This window comes from Mirounga angustirostris, unplaced genomic scaffold (genome assembly GCF_029215605.1).
Source record: "Mirounga angustirostris isolate CCGP_5_RB_7025 unplaced genomic scaffold, mMirAng1.0.hap1 SCAF_4, whole genome shotgun sequence".
Taxonomy (NCBI): Eukaryota; Metazoa; Chordata; class Mammalia; order Carnivora; family Phocidae; genus Mirounga; species Mirounga angustirostris.
Window position 1 is genome coordinate 93,729,933 of NW_026991712.1, and position 27,337 is coordinate 93,757,269.

General features: G+C 51.0%; 1 protein-coding gene across 3 annotated transcripts in view; it reads right to left on the reverse strand.

Moving 5' to 3' along the window:
* The window catches only part of VANGL1 (VANGL planar cell polarity protein 1), a 51,486-nt gene that overhangs the window by 5,184 nt on the left and 18,965 nt on the right, over positions 1-27,337 (reverse strand). For all 3 annotated transcript variants that reach the window (XM_045896878.2, XM_064588587.1, XM_045896879.3), the window contains exons 4-7: positions 25,161-25,768; positions 5,824-5,957; positions 3,957-4,089; positions 2,968-3,202 (exon numbers count right to left, since the gene is read on the reverse strand). In XM_045896878.2, coding sequence (XP_045752834.1) covers positions 2,968-3,202; positions 3,957-4,089; positions 5,824-5,957; positions 25,161-25,768 — 1,110 coding nt within the window. The remainder of the gene's footprint in view (positions 1-2,967; positions 3,203-3,956; positions 4,090-5,823; positions 5,958-25,160; positions 25,769-27,337) is intronic.

Here is a 27,337-nt window from a genome sequence, read left to right on the forward strand (position 1 = left end):
TAACGATCACTGTGGACATGCGTGTCTGTCCCCCCGCACTGGAATTTACCCCCCTGGAGGGCAGGAACTATTTTTTAAATCTGAATTTCCAATGTGCCTGGACATAATAGGAGCTCAATGGCGTGTGCATTAAATCAATAAATACGCTGATTTAGCTACAAGAAAAGGGAAGAAAGAGGGAGCCAGTGATTCAGACAGGATATACTGGGATCTGTCACTCTGGTCCTAGACACAGGTCAAGGCCAGTTTCTACGAGGTATCCCCTTCCATCCACACCTCACTGTTGCCGCCAACTACGTGATTTCTGATCTGTAAGCATATATTCTATCTGTAAACATATATACATTTTTTTAAACGAAAATGAAAGCAACCAGGAAACGAAAAGATCTTAAGGCAGAAAGCAGAGCCATGCCTAAATACACTTCTAATACAAAAATAGCTCTTGTGAATCATTTAAGAAACAACTCAGCAATGAGAAAACTGAAATTAATAAGATAATTTATAGGATAATAGCTATTAATAGAAAATTAACATAACAAAAAGATGCTCTACCACATTAGTAATTCATGAAACATGAATTCAAACAACAAAATTTTTTTTTTTGCCTCTTATGTGGGCAATGAGTAAAAAGAATGGTAACACCCAATACATCAAGTGTGTGGGGGAAATAAACAGAATCATATCCCAGAGGCAGAAGTGTTTAAAAGAGTAACATCCCTTGGAAGGACAATTTGGCAGTCTCTATACCTTTGATCTAGCTGTTCCTGTACCAGAAATTTCTCCTTTGGAAATACTTGCACAGATGCACAAAGATGTATGTGAAAAACATACTCGCTGCAACACTGTTTAGACCAGGGGTTGGCAAACTTTTCTCTAACATAAATATTTTCAGCTTCACAAGCCACACTCTGTCATGACTGCTCAACTCAGCCTGTGTAGAGAGAAAGCAGCCATAGATGATACGGCAATAAAAGGGTGTGGCTGTGTTCCAATAAAACTTGATTAACAAAAACAGCCAAGTCCTGGTTTACACTACCGAAAGATGTTAATCCAAATGTGCGTCGTAAGCATCGGTTACACAAATCATGGTATTCAGCGGGATGAGATGCAGCTATTGAAGAGAATGGATTAGATCTGTATGACAGAGATCTGGAAGTACTGACAGGGAAAAACTGTGCAGAGACAGTTTTAAGTGAAGAAAGCAAGTTTCCAAGTTGTGTGTGTGGTATGAACTCCCATTTGTGGTTTGCTTTTCTTCCACTTCTGCTTTAAACACACACACACACACACACACACACACCTCTGAAAGCATACACACCAACTCATCACCAAGAACTGTTTAGGGGAGGAGAATGGAAACTTCCCTTTGCACATATTTTCCTTTTCCTTTTCTTTTGTTTAAAGATTCACTTATTTACTTGAGGAGAGCGAGCACATGTGTGAGCATGGGGGAGAAGGGAGAGGGAGAGAGAGAATCCCAAGCAGACTCTGTGCTGAGCGTGGAGCCTGACACGGGGCTGGATCCCATGACCCTGAGAACACGACCTGAGCCGAAAGCAAGAGAAGGACGCTTAACCGACTGCGCCACCCAGGGGCCCCCATTATATTTTTCTTTAGTGCCTGGATTTCTATACAAAGAAAAAGTATCGATTGCTTTTAATTCAGAAAAATATACATTTTTTTAAACGAAAATGAAAGCAACCAGGAAACTAAAAGATCTTGAGAAAAGGAAAACAATGGCTTCTGTTCTATGTGATATGAGCTACCACTTCGCACATGTATACTGTACTCATTGGCAACACGCTCTCCGTACTTTTTTGCATTCTGTTTTTTGTAACTTAATATTCTAACGAAGATTCTTCTATTTTTCATAGGTGATACACCATAATTTATAAGCCACTGTTCTGTTTTTAAGTTATGTCCAGTTTGGAGTTATCCCAGATTACTTTGCAAAAACCACCTTCGTTATTACTTGTGCATGTATCTGATTCTAGGAGAGGGATTAGTGAGCCGAAGCATATGGAAACCTTTATGGATTCCAACTGAGTATTTCTTAAGGGTTGTTCCTGGTGACAATGCAACCGTATGCTGTACATGTATGGGGCCACACATGAACATGGGTCCTTATACCAAAAGCCACTCCATGTGCACTCCACGCCAAGCTCGTTTACTCTCTACCATGTGATCGACATGTCATGTCGCCATATTGAATATAATTTTCACGCAAACCCTATCAGGGAGATGCTACTATTATCCCCATTTTATAAAAGAGGAAACAAATATAGAGTGACCTCTACAAAGTCACAACCCAATCAATTGGTGGAGCCAGGATCTGAAGCCCCCTCTGTATGATGGCAGGTCATTTACTAACCCTTACTCTACTCTGCTTCCTCGGCCCCACCCCTCTCTTAGCTACATGGCTGTTTCCGGCAATCTCCCTAAAGTGTGCTCATACTGTAATTCAAGAGACCACTCAAGAAAAACTAACCCCATGATGTCCAAAATGCCTAACGGGGTGATGGCATCCTTTCTGCCACTAAGAACAGCCATTTATATGGCAGGCACTGTTTTAAGCACTTCACATGAACTCTTTTAGTTCCCACCGCAACCCAATGAGGTAGGTATTACAACGAGCCCCCATTTACAGAGTAGGAAAGTGAGGCACAGAGCCAGTAAGCGATCTGCCCGAGGTGACCAGCTCGTTGCGGGAGGAGCCAGGCTGGAAAGCGTCAGCTCGGCTCCAGAGCCCACAGAGCGGCCCTAACTGCCACCTCTACTGTGAAAGTCTTTCCTCTGCTTGAAGCTAGAGGCTCTCAAAAGGCAATTTCAAAAAACCACCGCACCCAAATCATGTAAAGCAAGTGGGAACCGGCAATTCTCATGAGTCGGGGCTTTAGAGAGCCTCTGAGTCCATCGCTCCCGGGCACAGCCGCCAACAGGACCGGCCGGCTCGGTGGCCGGTCGCACCTTGGGGGTCATGCTGTTGGTGATGCAGAAGGCCAGGTGCTGCAGGATGCTCTCCATGCTGTGGTGGTGCTGCTGCCGTGTCGTGCGCAGGTACTTCTGCAGAGCCCGGGCCATGGAGGGGAAGATGGCCTGCGCCGCCTCCCGCGGGTCCATCACTTCCCCTGGAGCTTTCTGCTGCTCTTCGGCCTGGAGGCGCTGGATGTGGACGAAGGCCTCCTCCACCGCGACCACCAGCCTGGGGGGGGCAACGAGACGGTCATCAGGATGATGGCTGCTGCCAGGCTGGACAACAGCGTGGTCATTCAGGGCCTGGGAGGCCTCCTGCCCGCCTCTGTGTCCCAGCCTGCCGCCAGCTCACCCAAGGCTCACCTCCGTAGCGGTCACTCCAGATGGCTGGGGGGGGGGGGGGGGGAGGGAGAAAGGAAGTCAGGAGGGCTACAGGGGTGAGGGGGAAGGAGCCCTGGGACTAGGAGATTGACCTCTGTTCTCAATTCTGCCACTAAGGAGCTTGGCGGACTCACTTCAATCCTTCCATCTCTACAACGAAGGCTTAGATGAAAAGAGCTCGAAGATTCCTCAAAATCTGGCCACAAAAGGCTCTGCACGCACTGAGAGGGGGCTGGTGCTACAGAAGCAGAGCTGCATCCCCCTCAATCCAGCGTGGGCCGGGGGCCAACAGCTTCAGCATCAACTGGGAATTTGGAAGACATGCAAATTCTGAGGCCCAACTCCAGCCCCACAGAAAGGTGAGTAAGTCACTTTTGCAGGTGGGGCCCAGAACCTCAGATCTGCGCTTTAATAAGCCTTCCTGGTCACGCTGGTGCATGAGAAACAACGGAGCAGGATACACTCCTGAGGCTTGAGCGGCTCACGTTTATACACTCAGATTTCATTCTAGCGGTTAAAAAAAAAAATAAAAAAAGTAAAAAGTCCGCTATGATAGGGTGTTAAGTGTCAGGGCTGGGGAAGGGGGGGGTCAGGCAACAGACCTCGCTCTTCGCTTCTTCACCCGCCGCTCGTGCTCTGCCTCTTCATAATACAACTCGTTGTGGCTTGAGTCTCTGCGCCGAGCAGCTGCAGCGATCATGGCCCGGGACTGACCAGTGGCATTGTTACTGGGGCCTTCGGGGAAGGACAGTGGAGGAAGAACAGTTTTAATGCCATGGGGCTGCAAAACAGAGTGGGAAACGAGTACCACGGTCTGTCGATACCGTCCACCCACCCCCTGAGAAGCATATCCACCAATCTCAAAAGAAACTTCCAGAAGGGTGAAGAGCACTCCTGCCTCACATTCGCTATGCTCATGAGAGGAAGGAAATCTCCCCCAAACCCAATCTGATGGGTGCAAATGGAAAAAGCACGCAGGAGGAGATGAAGAATGCTGGACAATGAAAATATTGGCCAAAAATAACACACAAGAGAATGCTGAAGATGTTACTCACCATCTGTTACATCAAGTTTCAGTTTGGCCATAAGGGTAGCTAGAGCATCACACTTCAGCAACAAGACAATGAGAGAGAACGAGAGGGATGGGGAGAACAAGGACAGAGAAAAAAGAAAGTCAAGGGATAAGGAGACACTGCACAGGACGACAAGCCATGCTGGAATGTCACGGTAGTCACAACGCTTAATTAAAAAAAAAAAAAAAGTATTTGAGGACTTGCAATATGGCCCGTTTGTGACATGCAGACTTAGAACTCCCCACTGTTCCCCTGACCACAGATTGCCTTAACTTTTCAGAAGGACAAGGCAGATCACATGCTTTCTTCTGTATCAACTACTTAGTTAATGACTTGGTTTCACTAGTGGGAATTTTCAGTAAGTTTTCAGATCACAGGTGAAATTTACCAATCCTCTGGGAATCCCAACAGAGCACACATCTCATAAAGTGCACCCCCACCTGCCCCCGCCAAAATGGGGAGGATATGGCCATGAAAAATTGACACCATCCATAAATCACTTGACTTGCTAATAGTATGATCCTCTTCGAGGGTCTATAAAGCTCTTGCCCTGACCCAAGGCATCCAGCAAGAAATGACACTGTGTCTTGTTCCTTGCACTTAACTATCTGATAGCCTGAAATGCAGCTCTGATGTCGTCAGCCTGGCCTCTGGCCTCCTGCCACCCACTCAGCCCCAGGTCCTAGCCAGGATTGAGAAATCTCTTTAAGTATCTCACCAGATGCCTGAACTACTGAGAGTTACTGACTTCATGGATCTGGGGAGCTGAGTCTTTGAGTAACTTATCCAAAATTTGAAAAGCAGCTTTCCATAGATGTTCCCAGCAGGAGGCAGGAAACACACATCACTATTGTTTTCAATCAGAAAATCCCAAAATAAATGAACCTCCCACATGTGTAGACTGTAAATCAACATTCTTCTGAAAGTATGTTTGCTGAAAGAAAGAAAGAAGAAAGAAAGAAAAAGAAAAGAAAAGAAAAGGAAAAGAAAAGGAAAGAAAGGGGCGCCTGGGTGGCCCAGTCGTTAAGCGTCTGCCTTCGGCTCTGGTCATGATCCCAGGGTCCTGGGATCAAGCCCCATGTCTGGCTCCCTGCTCAGCGGGAGGCCTGCTTCTCCCTCTCCCCCTCCCCCTGCTTGTTTTCCCTCTCTCACTGTATCTCTCTCTCTCTGTCAAATAAATAAAATCTTAAAAAAAAAAAAGAAAAGAAAGAAAAAGGAAGAGAAGAGAGAAGAGAAGAGGAGAGAAGAGAAGAGTTGTTCTGAATTGAGAATGTACAATAAAGATGGACACTGAGGGGAAGAAGAACCAAATGGACCATAAAGTTTAAGCTAAAGAGTTGCCCTGACATGTGCCCCCCACACCCACCAACCAGAGACACCACTTCAAGTCACGTACCATCTACATTGTAGACTTTCAGCCCGGCCATGTGCTTGGCTGCTCGGAATTTGGAGGCTGTTAGGAGATTGGGGTTATAGATGGTGAAATCTTTATAGTAATTTTCCAGAACCACCAATGCTGCTCGCTGGATACTGAGAAGAGAAGGCAAAATTAATGCAATGCTTTTTCCCTGAAGAACCAGGTCCCAAGTGACCAAAAAAATCCTCTTTTGGAGTCAGGTAGAACAGCAGAGCACCACGGGTAACCTCCCATCATGGCGGGCCCCTGGATTTTACCACACCATTTGTCAGAGCAGGATGAGAATTTAAAGGTGAGACAGTTCAGTCGTCGAGTGGCTTCTTGGCCTTCTCCCAGGCTGCGCCATGAACTGCACCCCATCTAGCCAACAGCTGAGAAAGGAATCAGTTGTAACTCAGATTTGTTCAGGCTGCACAGAACTTTCCTATTTTCCCCAGTTTACAGAAGAGGACACTGAGGATCCCCGAATGGTCGAGAGACTTCGAGACGGTGGCAGGGCTAATGGGCGAAAGAACAAAGTGTAGATTCAGGTTCTCAGGTCCCAGCGCAGGGTCTCCCCGTAGGCCTCACGGCCCCTGCTGTAGGGAAGGCTGGGATTTGGGTTCTCCATGGATCAAAACGAGCTACAACCAACCACACAGGACAGAGGGCACATGAAAGATGCTGGCTGTAGACATTGGTGAATCCTGATCCCTCCTCTGGGGTCTGTCCTCTCGGTCCCAAGCCAGCTGGAGCTCCCTCTTTCAGAGGAAGCAACACCCCTTCCCGAGCCCTCAGCTGAGACTTTGGCCTTTATTGGTCTGCGAGGCCTTCTGTCTCTTGGACAACAGGGTGTACAGAGGGGACTCTCTCTGCTCTAATGTCCTGCAACCTCTACTCTGTCAACTGTCTGGCCCCTCGGACAACAGCAGAGGAACAGAGAAGAGGTAACACCACCAAGGGGGAGGGCGGGGGCGGGAGGGCACCCATACTCCCCGACTGGCGGCAGAAGAACTTGCCCTTGGTCATGGATGCAGGCCACTCACCGCTTCAAAGAGAAACGTGTACTAATACAGCATGGGTTTTTCATGTACCATCTTGTCTGACTTCCACAATCATTCAAGGTAAGACAACTGAGGTTCGACAATCTCTGACTGGCACACAGCACGCATCTACCACACAGGAGAACTCCAGTCTGGAGTTACAAGCCTCCAACCTGTGCTCTTTCCCTGCGATGTGTGGCCCGCTATGGGACAGTGTAGGTACCGACACCGGCCCCACAAATTTCTTTTGATCTTGCCCTTTATATTCTCCTTCCCAGCCCCTGCTAAGTGGGTGCGGTGACAAGGATTACTTACAACAGTCTGGGCGCCAGGACAGGGCTGCCCTCTGTGCCTGGATGACCACCGTTAACTCTCCACGTGGCTCAGGGACGCTCACTTCACAGCAAGACAACGCAGCCTCTAACTTATCAGTGGGACATTCTGTCAACCCACTGCTCAGCTCCCCTTGTTTAGCACGAAGTCTAAAAACGATCTAGAAGTCAATCAGCTAACCTCCTTGAGAGCAGAGTCGTGGCCCAGCCTTCTCACTTATATCCCAACAGCGCCTCGATCCATGATCTGCGCTCAGTTGCTGCTGAGTATCAACCTCAGTACATACACTCCCAGGAGGGGGGGGGAATCTGGCAAGACTAATCCTGTGTGATGGAAGTAGAAGAGTCCTAAGAGCAAAGCCACATTTTGAAAGCCCTCGTCGTTCAGTTCTCACTTGTCATCACTCCCACACTGGAGCGCCCCCATCCACCCAGCCCTGGGAGTGCAAGGATACGCCGCAAGAAGCTGCTCCTGAGCCAGGCAGCCAGAAACCCAAAGCTCCACCGCAGCTAACTGGAATACACGCGGGCTGGGGAAGCATACAGAAGAGCTTCAGAACGCCCAGACTCGGGTGAGTGCAAGAGCAGCCCCCCGAGCAAGGGAAGGGGTCCCTGAGTTGACGTTTTGTGGCATACGTCTTTGTGCCGAAGTCCCCTTGGCTGCAGGCAGACGCTCTCCACACTGGGGCAAGTCCGCGGCCCCCCTCGAAGCCCGCCCGTGCCAAAGCCCCGGTGGCCCCGGGGAGTGTGTGCGTCTCACAGCCTTCGAGAGCCTTCGCTTCTGGGCAAGTCTGCCCAGTGGCTTCCAATCAGCAGTCTCCTCCTTGACCTCTGACTCTGGTATTTTCCAAAGTGGGGCAAGCACTTCTTCTCCACCGCCCCCTTCTATCCAGAGACTCTCCAGGGCCTGATGATACGTGTGCGCACACACAAAAACTTGCCCTCATAAGCACCCATCCCACCTCCCGCCCCGTGCCTCTCTGGAGGCTCTGGGCCTGGTGAGATAAGACGCCCCTCCACACTGAAATGTCCCAGTTCATGCACAACAGACATGCTGGGGTGCAAATATTTCCTCCCACGCTCCCATATGGACATGAAAACATCTCTCGGCTCCTGGATTCCAGCAGAGAATGATTTCCAGGATCAAAATTTAAAAATTAAAAGGCACCCCACAGGTTATTCTCAGGCCTGTCTTCAAAGCAAACCCTCTTGTGGTTGCTGGGTCTGGCTCTTCCGTTCAGCCAGGCCGCAAGGAGGAGCCCAGGGGATCCCACTAGCTCAGCCAGGGCCTGCTAGGTGGGTGAGGGAGAGCTGAATGGGAGCCCGGTGGCCCTATTTCCCAACCTCTCCACCCCAAAACCACAGACAATGCACTGTGCTGCCCGGACACGGGGTGTCTGCCCATGCCCAGCTCTGGCAGGCTTTCCTTGCCGGGTGCACACCCCACACCCAGCCCCCTTCCAGCACAGGCCGCCGGCAGACGCTCTCCACACTGGGGCAAGTCTGCGGTCCCCCTCAAAGCCCGCCCGTGCCAAAGCCCCGGTGGCCCCAGGGAGTGCTCAGGGATGGGGCAGGGAAGATGGGGCAGGGGCTGCCGATGCTACGTGTATGCGTCTCACAGCCTTCGAGAGCCTTCGCTCAGGGGAACTGAACAAGGGGGAAAAGCCAGGCAGTGCTCGCTTCCTCCAGCACTGTCCTCTCCCCAGGGGCACAGGAACTTCCCAGAAGCAGCCATGGTCGCCCGGCCAGCAACCCCCACCCGCCCTCTGGCTGACAAACTAACGCAGGAGCTGAGGGACTCTCCTGGGAAGTTTTTAGAAATGCCTCTAAGAGGGCTGCACGCCCTCACCTACGGAAAACCGTCTGCGCAACACCCACAGGCCACGAGAAGCTCCCCACGCAACAGAAAACTACGCATAACTGAAGTACCCAGCTTGAAAAAAAAAAAAAAAGGTTGTGAAATTTGGATTAAAACCCAATATGCCTTTTTTCACGTTTTTAAAGAGAGTAAGCTATATGTGACTGAAGCCTTGTCAGGGACTCAGGACACATGTTTCCCGCATTAATTCTGAGCTGTACCACGCAGGCGGCCCAGTGAAGATGTCAGTCCCCACGGGAGACAAGGGCCACCTGTCCCGTGCGGCGGGGCAGTCAGAGCACTCGGCTGTTTCTCCACATCCTTTCCGCATCCCCCCTGACTATGGCCATCAGAGTCCTTCCCAGGGGCCGTTGACCTACCTGCCTCTGTTCTCAGACACCCTCAGCCTGGGTATAAACGGGGAAAAGAGCTTCGAGGGACCCAAGTGAGGAGCTCTGCTCCAGCTAGGTGACACCCACTGTGGCATGGGAGTCTGAGGTCTATGTCAATCCAAAGCCTAAAGTCTTTTCATTTCTGTTCTGGATCCTGACTGTAGGTTCAAAGTAACATGCTACTAATACATTATTTGGCTCTCCAGGGAAAGAGCAATTCAGCACCCACTTAGGGGACATCCCGCTGGGCACCCGGAATCGGCTTCAGCCATGGCCCACAATGCCAGGATGCAAAAGCACCCTTCTCCTCGGCCAATGTCAGGGTTCAGTATCTTCCTGTCTCTGTTCTTTGCCACCTTCCAAACGTGCTGTCTTCCAAGGCCAAAGCAGGCCCAATTTCTTTTAGGAAGCCTTTTCTAACTCTCTGGCCCCCACTCATCTGCCCCTAAATGCACAGCATCAACAGCCCCCCCCACGGGACTTGAGAGGTCTTCAAGCATGCTATTCTCCCTCTAAGGCAAGGCCATGAAAGTCCCCTGTGCACAAGGGACACCTCCTGTGACTTCCCCTGAGTACATAATACTCATTGGCTCAACTTGCTCATGTAGGAAACCCTAGAATTCCAACGGGTGTAGGATCAGTCCTAAGTATGCATTTCCTAAAGCCGTGGAGTTTCCAAGGCAAAAAGGGCCACAGGGATGGGGAAAAGCAAATCCTTCAACTAGTCCCAGTCTCCAGACCAGATCACCTCTGAGGAAGGAGGGAGGCAAGAAAAATCAAGCTGGTGAGAAACCTGCCATCTCTCTTATCACCATCCTATTCTGAGAAATAGTAATCTGACTAAACAATCCCTAGACGGAAACCCCATATTAAGGCAGGTGGACCCTGATGTAAAGATTATAGATGTGGCCCCACCAAAAACCCACGGCAAGGAGCACTCTCCCAAGATAGAGAACGCCAGGCTCAATTAATACTGCGTTTCAGGATACCCCTCCCCCGCCCCATCTCAGCATACAGGGAAATACCCCTTCACAGATCACACAGAGTTGTGGAAAACAGCATGGTGATACGTGGGGCTGTAACAGAACTTGACGCAGACGGGACTCCCAGATACGCACATGAAAGGCAACATGGATAAGCCAATATTTAGGGTCAGAAGAAGCCGATGTTACTGTCCGTGCGAAAGCAAGCCCCTCAGCTCCGCCTGGCCAAGGCTGATCCCAACTTGAACTCATAGACAAGACAGGCCAGGCATGGATCAGCACACGTGTGAGGAAATTCAACAGCCGCTTTTCTTCTTTTTATGTTTTGTTATTTGTCTTTTTTTAAAATTAACATATAATGTATTATTTGTTTCAGGGGTACAGGTCTGTGATTCATCAGTCTTACACAATTCACAACGCCCACCACAGCACATACCCTCCCCAAAGTCCATCACCCAGCCACCCCATCCCTCCCATCCCAGCAACCCTCAGTTTGTTTCCTGAGATTAAGAGCCTCTTATGGTTTGTCTCCCTCTCTGGTTTCGTCTTGTTTCATTTTTCCCTCCCTTCCCCTATGATCCTCTATCTTGTTTCTCAAATTCCTCATATCAGTGAGATCATATGATACTTACCTTTCTCTGATTGACTTATTTCACTTAGCATAATACCCTCGAGTTCATCCGCGTCGTTGCAAATGGCAAGATTTTGTGGGTTTTTTTGATGGCTGCGTAATATTCCATTGTGTGTGTGTATATATACATACCACATCTTCTTTATCCATTCATCTGTCGATGGACATCTAGGCTCTTTCCATAGTTTGGCTATTGTGGACATTGCTGCTACAAACATTGGGGTGCACTTACCCCCTCGGATCCCTACATCTGTGTCTTTGGGGTAAATACCCAGTAGTGCAATTGCTGGGTCTTAGGGTAGCTCTATTTTCAACTTCTTGAGGAACCTCCATTGTGTTTTCCAGAGTGACTGCACCAGCTCGCATTCCCACCAACAGTGTAGGAGGGTTCCCCCCTTTCTCCGCGTCCCCCCCAACATCTGTCATTTCCTGACTTGTTAATTTTAGGCATTCCGACTGCTGTGAGGTGGTATTTCACTGAGGTTTTGATTTGGATTTCCCTGATGCCGAGCGATGTTGAGCACGTTTTCATGTGTCTGAACAGCCACTTTTCAATGTGAAACTCACGGCCGACCACGCTGCCTGACTGGCCTTATTCTCTTTTCAGGACAAAGACAGTGGAATGAGAAGGGTTGTGGCCTCTCGTGTCTTATCAACCACGAAAACATTTCCAGTGTTGTTGACAACTGTCACATAACCACCATGGCCACGGAGGTGAGGGGCCTGTGCTCGTGCTACAGCCAAGAGAAGCACCTCCAAACAGAGTTCACATTTGAGTTCATAAAAACCCGAAAGACATGTTTCTGAAAGATGAATTCTGAAAACCAAAACCGAATGGATGTTCTCCACATCCACGCTTCCTGCTGTCCTGTGCATTTCTGTGGTGGGAGAAAGTATGCACAGAGCAAAGCAAACGGCACCACGCTTTGGCCCCAGACAGCATGACTCTTGGCTCTATCATTTATTCTTTGACCTTGAACAAATTAATTCAGTTCTCTAAACCTCTGATTCTTTGTCCGTAGGATGGGAAGAACAATACAGAAAGCCCTGCTATAAACCTAAGTGGGCTCTAAAATACTCAACTCTATAGTATATATTACTGAAAGGTCAACGGAATGACTGAGGCTGGTGTGGGTAGCTGGTCAGAAATTCCACGGACAGACGGCGAGATCCAAATATGTAAGGTGCTGGTTGGAGCCTGGTATCACCTGTGGCAATGAACTCCTGAGCTGAAACATCGATGGGGGCAAATCCAAATTCTATGACTTTCCGAGACTTCAAAGTCAGTTGGCATTGAGGTTGGGAAAAATACTGGGGACTCGGGAGTCTACCCTCTACTTTCTTGCTCCCAAGGAGGGAGTGTTTTAAAGTATGTATTAGAGATGAAATGAGATACTGTATTCCCAAGTACCTGGCCCAAAGCAAATGGCTTGCATACGGCAGCACCATGAGCTTACAGTGTATGCTGGGGACGCCCTTCTGTCCCCAAGTGCCCCTGCTCTGTCCTCCCCACCCCGTGCCCACCCTGAGGGCACTGCCACAGGAAATGAGCCAGGGCAGATCCCCTCCGCACTGCTTTCTTAGTGACTTAGACCCTATAGTGATGCCACTCTGTTTTTATGCAGTGTTTCCTGCCAATCTCAGCCCCCCCAAAACCAGGCCTGGTAAAAAAGGACCAGGCTCAGAGTCAGAAGGCCTAGATCGCAGATCTGTTCCTGCTCCTGTGTAGCCCTATAGAAGTCACTGCCCTCTCTGGGCCTGTTTCTTGGCCCGTGATGGACAGAGTACCTACTGCTGCATGCGGATGTCCAGAAGAGCAAACGAAATTATGGTAGGGGACGTGTTTATAAACTACAAGGCATCGGGCAACCACAAACTGTCATATTACTAAGGAGCACGAGCGTTTGGCAGCAAGGGAAGAGGCTGGCTGCTGGCTAGATTATTCATACAGTCTCTGGGCAGAAAAGCATGACCTCAACTCTGCTTACACTGAATCACAAAATTTCCTCTTCACAGAACGAAGAGAACCGTAGTGCTTACTCAAGCAGAGACACAAGAGGCAAAGAAACCAGAGTTCAGCTAGGCCAAACTCCCAAATCACATACCAGTTCTCTTTATAACACCCCAGACAGCAACCGACCTCTCCGTGAAAATTCACTCTCGCTTGGCCTTGAAATGACCTTTCTCTAAGATCTGCCAGTGGTCCACCCACTGCTTCCTTCTGGACCCAAACCCCTCCTTTCTTGTGAAAGCTCATCAAATACTTGAAGGAAACAATTGTGGCCATAAACCTCCCCCCCTTTTAACTCTCTTACTGTGCAAATAAGGGCACTGAGGCCTAGGAAAGCATGTGTACGTGTGTGCATACACATACATGCCTACATGCACACACATGCACCCCCACATAAAGAGTTGCCTATTTCATTCACTTTTCCCTGGATTTGGCTGTGGCCTCCACAATTAATACATGCTGTTAAGGGGCACCTGGGTGGCTCAGTGGGTTAAGCATCCAACTCTTGATTTCGGCTCAGGTCATGATCTCAGGGTCGTGAGGTCGAGCCCCGGGTCAGGCTCCGAGCTCAGCACAAGAGTGTTTGTCCCTGTCCCTCTGCTCCTCTCCCTACTCTCTCTCTCTCAAATAAATAAGTAAAATTAAAAAAAAAAAAAAAAAAAAAAACAAGCATGCTACTAAAGCCAGAAATATTCAGGCTTCAGAGCTCAGGCAGTCTGAGACCCTCACACCTTACAGCCTGTACTGTCTCCCAGGGCAGTGAGAAAGGCCCTCCCTGACAGGGCAGGGAGGGGAAGCCTCATTCAGGTTGTAGCCACGTCTTTTCAAATATGCACTTGCCCTCTTTAGCTCTGCCAACAAAAAACAGCTTTCTTCATGCGTGAAAAACGTGGAAGCATCTCATACATGTTAACGCCCCCATGTAAATGCCAGGGACCATGATTCTGATCACCTCGGTGTGTGCTGATGGGAAAGCACTGAAGAGACAGTTCTAGTCACAGTAAAATCTGCAAAGACCTTCTTTCAGGACAAATACTCATTATCCCGTGAGCCACCAAAGGATGCCGACACCCAAAAATCTTAACAACCCGTCTCTCCAACGCCATTTACAGGCCAGTATGAATTAAGAGCACCCGCTAAATCCCCAGGACTCGGATACAGATGTGAACAGAACCTCGAGAGGCTTAAGGTCCCGTTGGTGTGGTGACCCCCGGGCTGGGACAGAACACGTGACCGGGGTAGGGGTGGGGGCTTCGGGGGAAGATCTGCTGAGGAGGCGAAGCTGACTTTTCGAGTTAAGTCTTAAACGATGAATGATGGCCACACCACGTGGACACGGGCTGTAATACAAACCACTTCCAGGCAGAGGAAGCAGGGTGGGCAGAAGGTGTGAAACAATCCTCCTCAACACCTTCGGAAAGAGCGACAGGGCGGCACTGCTGAGTCACAGAACAGCTGTGAGAACCTGCTGTAGTGGGGTGAAGAGCGTCTCCCCAAATCCACACGCATACCCACAACTGCAGAATGGCATCTCCACAGATGTGATTACGCGGAGTTAAGGTCATGCTGGTGTCTATTAAGAAAAGGAGACACAGGCGGAGAACGCCATGTGGCGACAGAGCAGAGATCGCGGTGATGTGGCCACAAACCAAGGAGCGCCGAGGATGGCCGGCAACCACCAGAAGCCAGGAGGACAAGGGAGGATTCTTCCCTAGACCCTCCAGAGCGCGCATGGCCCTGCCACTACCTAGATCTTAGACTCCTAGTTTCCAAAACTGAGAGAGAACACTGTGTTTGTGTTTTTTTAATATTTTATTTATTTATTTGAGAGAGAGAGATTAAGAGAGCGGGTGGGAGGAGGGGCAGAGGGAGAAGCCGACTTGCCACTGAGCAAGGAGCCCGATGCGGGGCTCGATCCCAGGACCCTGGGAACATGACCTGAGCCAAAGGCAGACCCTTAACGACTGAGCCACCCAGGCACCCGAGAGAACCGTTTCAAGCCACCCAGTCTGTGGTCCTATGCTACGGCAGCTTTAGGAAACGAACACACATGTATTTAGGGCAAGAGGGATGGAAGCAGGTAAAGGGGAGGGAGGCTGAGAGGGTGGCAAGGTGAGCGGGTGAGGAGGGAGAGCGGGCCATGAAGACCCAAAGGATGCCAACGGTAATGGTTGCCTGGGTGCCAAGGCCTCCCTCCCTCGCACTCTTCAAGGCGTGCCTGCTCCAGTGACTGCATTTTAGGCCTGAAGCCAGGGTCTTTGAGAAAACTAAAATGGTTCAGCTTTTTGTGAAAACTCCCAGTGAGGGCGAGCCGGCTAATGGACCCGGTTTTATCGGACTGACCTCTCCCTGGAAGAGTCAGCAAGACTGCAACCTGGATGTGTAGGCTTCACTGTCCCCTGGATGGAGAGATCAAGTGACTTCGGGGTGACCAGGAGTCAGGACAATTTGCAGCAATGTTCATGTGAGTCCGGGAGACGCGAGTATAATTCGCCCCCGAACGCCGGCTGTCACCTCCACCGGGAGCCCGGCACACAAGTGTTTGTATCTCCAGGCCCTCCTGCCTTTTAATTAAAATGTTTCTCTTGCAACTGCCTTTGGGGATGTGGCTTCCATGAGTCCCACACAGATAACAGGCAATGATCACCTTGGAACTTGAGGACAGGGAGGGGCAAAATTGAGGAATGGCTTATGTTTACTGACAGATCTGGATTAGACGGCAGAAAGATCTGGGGTGGGGGGAGGCTGGATTTTCGGGGACTCTGTCACAGCAGGCCAGGAGGGACACACATTGCTGCTCGAGATCTTGGGACGTGAGGCAGACTGTCCACCCCGACAGAGGACACACACAGCTGGGGCCCTGTCCTGCTGGGGAGGCCTGCAGAGGCCCTTCTCTAGGCCGCATGGATTCCCAGGGGGGCCCCGGCCTGCGGGCTCCCCAGCTCCATGGAAGCTGCAGCGTGACCTAGTTCTCTGAACCAATATTCACAGGCTGCAACGTGTCCCTGGCCCAGGCACCAAATATGGGGCTACAGACAAGCCCTGCATGGTATCCCCACCAGCAGAGAGACCAGAAGCTGGGAATATCAACCCTCACAGCTCAAAGGAGGTAGAATCAACAAGGGCTGGTCACTGTGGATTGGCCTCGAAAGTGCAGCCCGGGGGAGCACTGGAGCACCCCCCTATGCACTTTACTGTCCCCAGGGAAGGATAACGCTGGAAAATGCCCTCTAATGTCAGTCAGACCACACAGAGAACATGTCCAGAGGAGCCCCCATGCTCTGTCTCACCCGGGGAGTCTCTAGGCCGAGAAGAAGCTAATGACTACATGCACCGGCCTGGTTCTTCCGGTCTCAGGGACTGAACAACAGAGAGCTGTCCCACATGTCATCCTTTTTGGCCGAAACGCCGCTATCCACTGTCCACCAGGCGGTTCTGAGTGTGGGGACGACCCTGAGGCAGCCTCCTTCTGAGCAGGTGATCCCGCCATGGGCGGCTGTCCACCTGACAGCCTTTCCCACAGCACAGGGCTGCTGGCAGACGTGTGAGATATGCTTCCCTGTAAGCGACAGGTTTGGCTGTCGCCACAGCCGGCCTGGAGCGCCCGCAGCCTCTCTTCTGGGCCAGGGCCCAGACGCCGCCACGCGGCCACCTCCCTGCACCGTCCAGCTCAGGCCGCACCTGCCCTGCCCGGGATGGAAACGCAGCTTTCTCGACGCTTCCAATGACTGTGCTGAATCACACCAGATAAACATCAAAGACAACCGCCTGCTTAGGGCTGAGACCGAGATTGAGATAGGAACCAAGGTACGTCCAGACCCCCCTGGAATGCTTGACTGGCATTCTCTCATCCGGCCTCACACTTCTCACCAGCAGTACCTCTGGTCTTGGGAGGAACCACAGGAGCAGAGCATGGAGAGTTCGGAGTCTGAGGGCAGCCAGCCTGGCCAGTGGGACCTCTGTTGGCCGGGACTGAGCCAGAAGGGGCACAGAGCGGAGCTGGGCAGTGGCTTTGCAGGACAGGGACAGCAGACCCCCATCCGTCTGCATGCTTGAGGATCAGCACAGCTTACACACTACATCAGATCACACCCATCCATCCGCAGGGAGACACGCAGAATGCCAGGCCCCGTCCTCAGTGTGAGTCCTGCAGGACAAGGAACGGCACACCATCCAGGGTGCAGGATCCACCCCCGCCCCCAGCCACCCGTGGCCCCACGGGAAGGCCATCTAAACCAGCTCCGCATCCACGAGCTCTCTGGCCGTCAGTGGCTGTGCTCTGTGAGGGGTGCCTCCTCTCCGCCTTGGAGCAAGGCTTAGGGGCAGACGCCGTGTGAGGGAAGCCTTCCCAGCCGCGGTGGCTGCCAGGAGACAGCTGTGCAAACACGGGCTGCAGTGTCCTGCACCTTCTGCTCTCATTACAGCCACTTTGAACAGCACCACGCGGCCAAACCACAAACGGCAGCTCTGTGCCCGCCCTCGAGGTTCTCCCACAGCAAAGCAAATCCGAGCAGAAGAAACCTTTCCTCTCTACCCTTCAGCACTTTCTCGTTTTTAGCCTTTGCTTTTTGAGGGGCTGGGAGTGAAGACCGGCAAATGTCTTTACTGAAAAGCAGTTAAACAAAACACGCGTTTCTAAAAATGAAATTGTGTATGAAACCATGATTATAAGTGACACGAACCCAAACCTCTGGTGGTCATCTAAAAACACTCCCCAACTTCACAGCCGATGGCGCTGGGTCCTCCCCAAACCGTCCGTGCTAGTCTTGAACGTGGGAAGGAAGGCCCACAGCCCAGCGCAACAGTCCAATCTGATCGGTGGTGTCATCACTGGCTTGGATATCACTTGACCCAGAATCACAGACATAAGATTTCAAGGGGAGCTGGATCTATCCTGAAATTACTGGAGTAACCTTAGTCTCTCCAGGAGATGCTCCCTTTTTCACTTCTACCTAGAAAACCGAAGTGCATTTGAGAGAAGCCAGGCTCCCACTCAAGCTGGGAGGACGCAGGCGTGAGCTGGAGAGGGCATAATATGAGCTCTGTTTCATCAGGGTTGAACTGCGCTCACTGATCCCATGGTTTCCTGGGGCTCTGGGGTCAAGAGTCACCAGTGTGTACTGTTCCTGTCTTAGCTTGGGCTGCCATAACAAAATACCATAGACTGAGTGGCTGAAACAACAGAAACTTATTTTCTTCCAGTCCTGAAGCCCAGAAGTCCAAGATCAAGGTTTGGCTGATTCTCTGGTGAGAGCCCTGTTGCTGGCTTGCAGATGACGACCTTCTCATGATATCCACACATGGCCTTTCCTCGGTCCATAGGCACGGGGGGGAGAGAGAGTGTGCGAGCTCTCTGGTGTCTCTTCTCAAAAGGACATGGATTTTATCAGATCTAGGACCTCACTGAACCTTAATTACTTCCTCGGATACCCCATCTCCAAAGACAGCCACATGGGGTTTAGAGCTTCAACCTATGGATTTTGGGTGACCACAATTCAGTCCGTAACATTCCATCCCTGCCCCCTAAAATTCATGTCTTTCTCCCATGCAAAATAGACCCATTCCATCCCAATAGCCCTGAAGGTCTTGACTCATTCCAGCACCAGCTCTAAGTGCAAAGTCTCATCTAAGTGCCAAGACTCAAGGTAAGGTCAAGACTGAGGTAAGATCCCTCTCCAGCTGTGAACCTGTGTTACCAGACAACTTAACGTGCTTCCAATATAATCATGAGACAGGCATATGATAGGCATTCCCATTCCAAAAGGGAGAAACTAGAAGGAAAGGGGTGATGGGTCCCAAACGAGTCCAAAACCTAACAAGGCCAATCCCATTAGATCTTAAGATCTTGCTCTTCAGGATAATCCTCTTTGGTTCAATGCTGTGTTCTCGGGGCTTTGGGGGTGGCCCTGTCCACGCAGCTCTCAGCAGTGGCCGCCTGGCCCACCGAAACCAAGCTGGGGGGCCCATCCTCTGAAGCCAGTGAGGAAGCAACCTGGCCCCTGGGCCTATGGTGGGAGGGGTGGCCTAATGATCTCTGGGTCACCTTTGGGGTCATTCTTCCCTTTGCTTGAGGGATAACGTGTGTTCGCAGCCTTCCTTCCATCCCCCCCCTCCCTGTTTCCTTTAGTCCCAAGTGAAAGGGGTGCTGTACTGGTCCTGTCTCATCTTCCCATCTTTATTCTTGGCTTCTGCTAGAATGGCTGATTAAATCCTGATTAAATCAAACATCTGGCGCCTGGCTGGCTCAGGCGGTGGAGTGTGTGACTTTTGATCTCGGGGTTCTGAGTTCGAGCCCCACGATGGGTGTGGGGATTACTTAAATAAATAAATAAATACAGGGGCGCCTGGGTGGCTCAGTCGTTGGGTGTCTGCCTTCAGCCCAGGTCATGATCCCGGGGTCCTGGGATCGAGCCCCACGTCGGGCTCCCTGCGCCGCGGGAAGCCTGCTTCTCCCTCTCCCGCTCCCCCTGCTTGTGTTCCTGCTCTCGCTGTCTCTCTCTCTGTCAAATAAATAAAATCTTTAAAAATAAATCCATACATACATAAATAAACTTAAAAAAATCAAACAGATGTGTGACCACACCCTTGGTGTTCTCTTCAGTACACACTTAGTCATTGGTTGCAATATGGATAGGCTGAGAATTTTCCAAATCTTCAAGTATGGATTCCCTTTTGCTTAACCATTCCTTCTGCAACCCATCTCCCTCCTCTCACATTTTATAGAAGCAGTTATGGAGGACCCAAGCTGCATCTTTTGGGTATTGGATGCACCCAATGGGTGCATTTTCAACGCTTTGCTCAGAAATTCCTCAGCTATGGGGCGCCTGGGTGGCTCAGTCGGTTAAGCGTCCAGTTCTTGATTTCGGCTCAGGTCATGATCTCAGGGTTGTGGGACTAAGCCCTGTGACTGGCTCATGCTGGATATGGAGCCTGTTTAAGATTCTCTCTCCCTCTGCCTCCACCCCCCACCCCCATGCACATGCACGCACTCTCTCTCTCTAAAAAAATACAAATAAAAATAAATACCTCAGCCAAGTATCCAATTCCATCCCTCACTCACAAGTTCTACCTGCCACAGAACACTAGAATAGGAGCACAGATCAGCCAAGTTCCTTGCCATTTTATAACAAGGATCATCTTTTCACCATTATCCAATGCCATGTTTCTCATTTCCACCTACGAATTGGTTGGGGGGGAGACCACAACAGTTATGATCCATGATCATAAACTTGCACTGTTTGAAAAGCAATCCAAGAATCATTTCTTCTAACGCACAGGTGGTTCTGTGGTCAGCAGCCAGACCTCTGACAAAAAGGTGCAGGGTTAGCCCCAATTTATAAGATACTCTCAGTGTCAAAGAATGAAGCATGCTTAGAAACCCAAACAGTGAAAGCCCGCTGGTGGACAAGCAGACTCCAGGTATGAGAGCTGAGTGGTCACGGAAGTCTGCTAGGTCGTGGACCCCAGTGAACCCACCCTCCCAGCTCCCTGCCTCGTGCAGCTCTCTTCTGTACATCTGGGCTGGGGCTCTGGTGGAAGTCGTGCTGGGCCAGTTCCAGGCACAGGCCTTAGAAGGCTTTTGTGTTCTTGGGAGCCCTGAGAAGAAGTCTACCTACCCTAATGAAGAAACTACTCCCCTGAAGGGCTCTCTGGGGAGGGAGAGAAAGAAGCCCAGCCCCAGCAGCCTCACCACGTGACTGCAATCACACAGAAAATGTTGGTCAGACCAGCAAAAGAGCCTCCCAGCTGAGACCAGCCCGTGAGAACACTAAAAAAATAAAAGGTTGCCCTACACTACTACTTTTGCGGGGGGGGGGGGGGGGGGGGGGGTTATATGACAATAATTAAAGGAGGTCCTTTGGAGACATGATGGGACATACAGAAAAGTTAAAAAGTTTTGACCAAAGGCTCAAACCTACTGCTGTGTTTTTTATGATTTTATTTATTTATTTGACAGAGAGCACAAGCTGGAGGGGCAGAGGGAGAGGGAGAAGCAGACTCCCCGCTGAGCAGGGAGCCTAACCTGGGGCTCCATCCCAGGACCCCGGCATCATGACCTGAGCCAAAAGCAGATGCTTAACCGACTGAGCCACCCAGGCGCCCCCTACTGCTGTGGTTTTAAGGTCCGGGTGTTGCTTGCTAACTGACTGAGCAAAAAAACCAAGGAATGGCTACACAGTGCAAGCCAGCCATCTCTGACAATCCTCTGCATTCTCTCCTTTCCAGCCCTGAAGTTGGGAGTTAAACAGAATCATGTATTTAACAAAATAGCTAGCACCCAGCCTGGCACATGGTACGCAACTCAAACATGCTGATGAGTTCTTTCAAGTGTTCTGGAAGCAGTGATATGAACATGAACACATCTATCCAGAGGCACAGGGGAGGGGTGCGACCCCCAGGAAGCACACAGTCCCCCAACCTGCGGCTAGGGCTCTCCTCTGCAAAGGGCAGCCGCCCTCTACCACCTGCCCCGCCCTGACAGGGCAGGAGGGGTAAATGACATCAGACATCTGAAAAGCCTTCTGTCATCCCCCAGGCACTGGGCAGAAAGGTTAGGAAGTATCTTAATCTACTTACAGTATCTCACTTTTTGTACCACAATAACCTTTTATTTTTCTCAAAGTTTTCAAATAAGCCCCTAACTCCATTCCTGCCAACAAGCAGGACCACTGTACCTTTTATGAGAGCTAACAAGAAGCATCTTTTCTTTAAGAAACTAAAGAAGAGGCATTCTTTTGACAACCTTCAAAAATAGCTCAGTCGATTCCATAAGGTCATCTTTGAGAACACCCCCAAAAAAAGCACTCACCATCACTCCGCAACTAAGCGCATCAGGTCAGTGCCACAGGGAAGGCGTTCCGTAAAGGAAAATGGGAACGGCCTGCCAGTCAGCTGAGGAGGACTTGCTATTCTGATCCCCGGACTCGCTCTTTGTCTCTTCGGATTCCCCCATCCCTCCTGTCTGTTTCCACGCTCTACAAAAGGGTTTAGAAGTTATATTTCTGGCCCTGTGATTCTTGCAGGCACCCCTGGGTTTAGAGCCGATTTAGCCCCAGAAGCGGCAGGGGACTGAGCCCACACAGTGCCAGCAGGGACAGATGCCAAGCCCACTCCAGCTCACACGGCCTGGCTGTCCTATGGGCAGCCAGCCCTGCCCAAGGGCTCTATTAGAGAGCAAAGGCGCCTCCCCTGCCCCGGCCATCTCTCCACCCCATGAGCAGGGTCTCCCTCCATGGGACGAACCAAGGGGGCCTTTCTGAGAGCAGAGAAAGGAGGAAAACAAAGGGTCCTCGAGAGAAGCCAAGAGGAAGATCCGGGGCACCACCTGGACATGCTCTCCCCACCCCCTCCCCGGGGCTGCCGGAAAGGTGCTACCCCTGGGTCTCCCCAGGAGCTGGAGTTAGTGGCTTCAGGGTTAGCAAGTCAAGCTGGGCAGTTGTTGGTCATGGCGAAGGACAGGCATGAAAGGTATGCAGCAAGGTTGTGGGCCACATGGCGCAGTCGGCCCTGCCCTCCCCCCCAGGCCTTCCGCCCACCCCGCCCCCAGCAGCATAGCTGTGTGGTGAGGTGCCAAGGCTACTGCCAGTTTTCTGAACACAGCACAGGGTACTGCGCCCGGGCTGTCTGGTTTGTCCCCTCCCCACGCCTGCTCCCATCCAGCCTTGGAGGGAGGGGCCAAGTGGGAACCATGGGGCGGCGGGGGTGGGGGTGGGGGGTAGTCCGCCCCACCACCTGGACGACCCAAGGGCAGACAACGCCCTTCGCTTTTCCACCCCATAGATGGGGTTCGCGCCAATGAGGGTGGAGGCCAGCGCCTTGGCCGCTGACATCAAGAGTCCCAAATATCACTCGTCTCTACTGCAACTAGAGCTAGATTTCTCTCCACCGCCTTCAGCTTGAGCAAAACCAGTCCTGTCCTGGGATAGGCCACTTCCCGCTGGCTCTATCACGGCCACTGCCTCGTCCTCCATTGCTCCTGTCACCCGTACCCAGGCCTGTGTGGGCAACTGTCCAAGCACAGCAGGGCACTGGTCTCTCGCCAAGGGACAGGGAGTCCCAGGAGTTCCAGACAGAGCTCTGAAGGCAGCCAGCGTTGTGTCTCGGGTGCCCCCAATGCCGGGCTCTGCATGTGGCAGATTTTTTTTAAAAGATTTTATTTGTCAGAGAGAGAGAGCACAAGCAGGGGGAGTGGCAGGAAGAGGGAGCAGGGAGCCCGATGCGGGGCTCGATCCCAGGACCCCGGGATCATGACCTGAGCCAAAGGCAGATGTTTAACCAGCTGAGCCACCCAGGCGCCCTGTGGCAGATTTTTAATGCGCATCTGCTGGTCATTCTCCACCAAAAACGGGGAGAGGGGTGAAGAAAGCAGAGCTAAATAAGCAGCAGGGGCGTCCTTGCCTTCAGAGCCCCACAGGCATCTGCAAAGGACTCGGAGACATAGGATTCTGCTGTGCGGAGCATGTGACTCAGACACCGATTCCCTCCAAGGACCAGGCAGGATGGCAGCCGCTTCCAGTGCTAAACCACTCAGTCCTCAGGGGGTACAGGCTCAGCCAGAGGAATGAAAGAGGGTGCGTACCAACACCAAGATGGTTTGGTAGTGCGACCCAACTCCAAACCAGGGCCGGGCCACCTTCCTGTGTCCCAGCCAAAAATATGACAAAGCCCATTGTTCTGATACCCAATAGGGTGCCCTTGTCTGTCTTGCCAGCTACACGATCACAGGCCGTAATGGCCACAATTAACTAAGTGCTCACCGTGTGTCAAGCAGGGTACACACATCGGCGCAGATCGCTGGAGGAGGCAGGAGAGCCCAACGAGATGCCAAAGCCAGTCATCCCAGGTGATCCACTCACCGGTAACCACGTGAGTGCCAACTGTATGCCGTGCTCCAGGCCAGGCACTGGGGATCCAATGAAAGTGAGACCCAGCCCCTGTCCTCGGCCCCCTCCTCCATTTGTGGCAGAAAACAGACAGAAAAAGGGTCCAGGAAACACAAAGTAAGACCATCTAGAGAAACTCCTGCCCACGTGCACCAGGAATCCTGAACAATAACAATCCTGATTATAACAGTTGTGCTTGTAATAGCAAACAAATAAAATAAAATGGAAGTAACATTAATGGCCAAAAAAAAAAAAAAAACCAAAACCAAAAAATCCAACCCTCGAGAGAAACAAAGAGAGAGATGCCATCATAATGGGGGCATTAACTGGAGCCCAGCTTCGTGACAACCAGGTAAATCCTAAACGAGACCTGCCATGTTATTTTCTACAAATTGTTTAAATCCCCTAATCCCCCATTTCCTCCTCTGTAATATTGGGATGAACACTACCTAAATCAAATGATTCTGTGAAGACTAAACGTGACAATCTATACAAAGTGCTTACCTCAGGATAAATAAAAATAAATAAAATAGGATTATCCCTTTTTTAGTTACCCACAAAACAGATGATATGCACAGATTTAAAGTATGACATCTTGATATATTTCTAACTTTATCACATGTGTACATTTCCAAAACGCTCAACTCTCCAAAAGTTTGGGGTCTCTAGCCTGCACTTGATTCTTTACTGAGGGTCACCAGGGTGGCCCCGTAATTTAGCGCCTAAACCAGGACACCTCTGAGAGCGGGGAAAAAAAAGGAAGGATGAGCAATCCTACCAGGACCAGGATGTAAACCAGATGTAGCATTTTGAGCAAACTGGAGGGGCTGGTCACTCTGTCCACTGTTCACAGGCCAATTTCAGGGGCAAGGCCAGCAGCCATCACAATGCACCCCCGTCCACCACTTTTGGGAGCTGCCAAGCTTGAGAGCTGGCTCAATAAGACTCCAACCTGGATGAAGCCACCAACGGTGTCACCCCACCCAGTAGTCAGGAAAGTCAGTGGACACGGACACACACCCCCCCTTCCACACACACACACACACACACACACACACACACACACACAGAGCTCCTCCCAAAACCTGAAGAAGGGAGTCAGACCCCGGTCCCGGCACCTGGCACCTGTCCTCACCCCTCACGTGCTATCCGCCAGCACGATGTCAGTCAGCGGTCCTTTCTGCCTCTCGGACGTGCCCCTTACCTCAGGTGTCCCAGGCTGTAGAACCGGGACTCGCCATCGGTGGAGCGGACCACCTGCAGCGTGAACATGGGTTGCAGCTGCCTGAGCTCCAGCAGGACGATGGCCAGGTAATGGATGAAGAGGAGAGCGTCCACCAGGGACACGGCGTACTGCACGATGCCCTGGTAGTTCCGGTCCCGCGAGTCCAAGATGCGGACCCCGTAAAACAGCCAATAGGAAACCACAAAAAGAAAGATGAGGACCAACAAAAGGGCACGGAACACAAACACCCGCGGCACGTCGGCCCTCTGCTTGCGGAAGAAGAGCGCCCAGGTCCCGATGAGCAGAATGAGGAGCTTGAACGCCACGGAAATGAAGAGTCCCTCGCAAATGGTGCCACAAGGCTCCAGCTCGTCCCTCCACAGGATGGGGGGTAACAGGATGAAGGCAATGGGGGTGAGGAACACTAGAAGTCCGAGGACCGAGGCCACAGTGAGGCCCAGGTAGCGCTTGCAATCCAGCCCCACGCTGTCCTCCATGTCCTTGCTGATCCTGGCAATGTCCTCCTGCGAAATGCTGTGCTCTGACGTGCCTGTGATGGCCGTCGTGGTCTCTCCCCAGTTGTCATCCTGATGGGGAGAGAGGACAGTGAGCGCCAAGAGCCACAGGCGGCAGGTCAATGGTAAAAGCCACGAAGCCAGCCCTCGGACACACGGGAGCCCTGCCTCCCCAAACCAACCCACACCCACGGGCAAGCCTAGAACGTGGAAGCTGCACCCTTCAAATACAGGAACTGTGAACCTTGACGACCTTTGCTGAAGTTTTTCAAGCTGCATGTTATATTCACTTTTTCAAACAGAGAAAACACAGTCTAACCTTTTGGTGGGTGTGTTGGGGGGCTTCATTACTCTAATGTTGACGATCATCCCCCATGTTGGAATCTCCTGAGACGCCCTGGGCCCTGCAGTAAGCCATCCCGCTGCGAGACCTAACATAACAGGGCTCACCTATGGCAGAAGAAGACTCTGCGTTCTCTTCTTAGTTCATGGCTGGGTTAAAAAGGCTGACAAAGTCCCACTCCTGGAAGTGGGGCATTACAATACCCTCCAGCAGCTCTGAAAAGCTATACGTACAAATCACAGCTGACCCATAGCTAGTTTTTTGTTTGTTTGTTTGTCTTTATAATTATCAGTGTCAAGCACTCCTTGACCATGTTTCTCACTGAGCAAGCTAAGCAAATTCAAGTACCGCTGGCCAGGACAGCTCAAAAATTCCTCCCCGAAAACACACGTTCTCATGACACACTTAACATCGAGGGCACAGAACTCCCAGGCTATTGCAATGTGTCTTTGACTTTCTTGCTTTCTCTCTCTTTTTAACCTCTGAGGTAGTTTCCAGTAGGACCAATCAGTCCCTTTAATGAACAAGACCCAGTTCTTAAGGTTTTTAAACAATCCTGCTGTTTTGCTGGCAACCTGACCCCACTACGAAGCAACAAGAGAGCAAGAAGGCAACGAAAAGCCACACGGGGTCCACAGAGGTTTTGCCTCAGAGATTTGTGTATATGATTTAACTTGGAAAAAACAGTCTGATGCAGGGGCAAGCCGGGTGAAATTCATGTGGAAGACGACAACTTAGAAAAATCTAGTTGGGGCGCCTGGGTGGCTCAGTTGGTTAAGCGACTGCCTTCGGCTCAGGTCATGATCCTGGAGTCCCTGGATCGAATCCCGCATCGGGCTCCCTGCTCGGCAGGGAGCCTGCTTCTCCCTCTGACCCTCCCCTCTCATGTGCTCTCTCTCTCTCTCACTCTCTCTGTCTCAAATAAATAAATAAAATCTTAAAAAAAAAAAAAAGTCTAGTTGAAGTTGACAGCTGAATCAGCAAGACAGGGAACCCACGAACAATAACCTTAAATCTAGTAATGATCAGAAAAATATGATTTATGAATGTATAGGCTACAGCAAGGCGTGGTGGTGGTGGCAGAGGTCTTGACCTAGGAACAAAGAGTTCGTCAACTTGGAAAGTTACAAGTGTTACACACCATGAAAGGAACGACTCTGCAGGACAAGAGACAGAAGACTCTCACACATGGCTGAGGGAAGTATAAAATGGTACAGTCGCTCTTGAAAATGGGTCTGGCGGTGTCATATAAATTCAAATATATGCTCAACTGTATGATCCAGCAAATTCCACTCCCA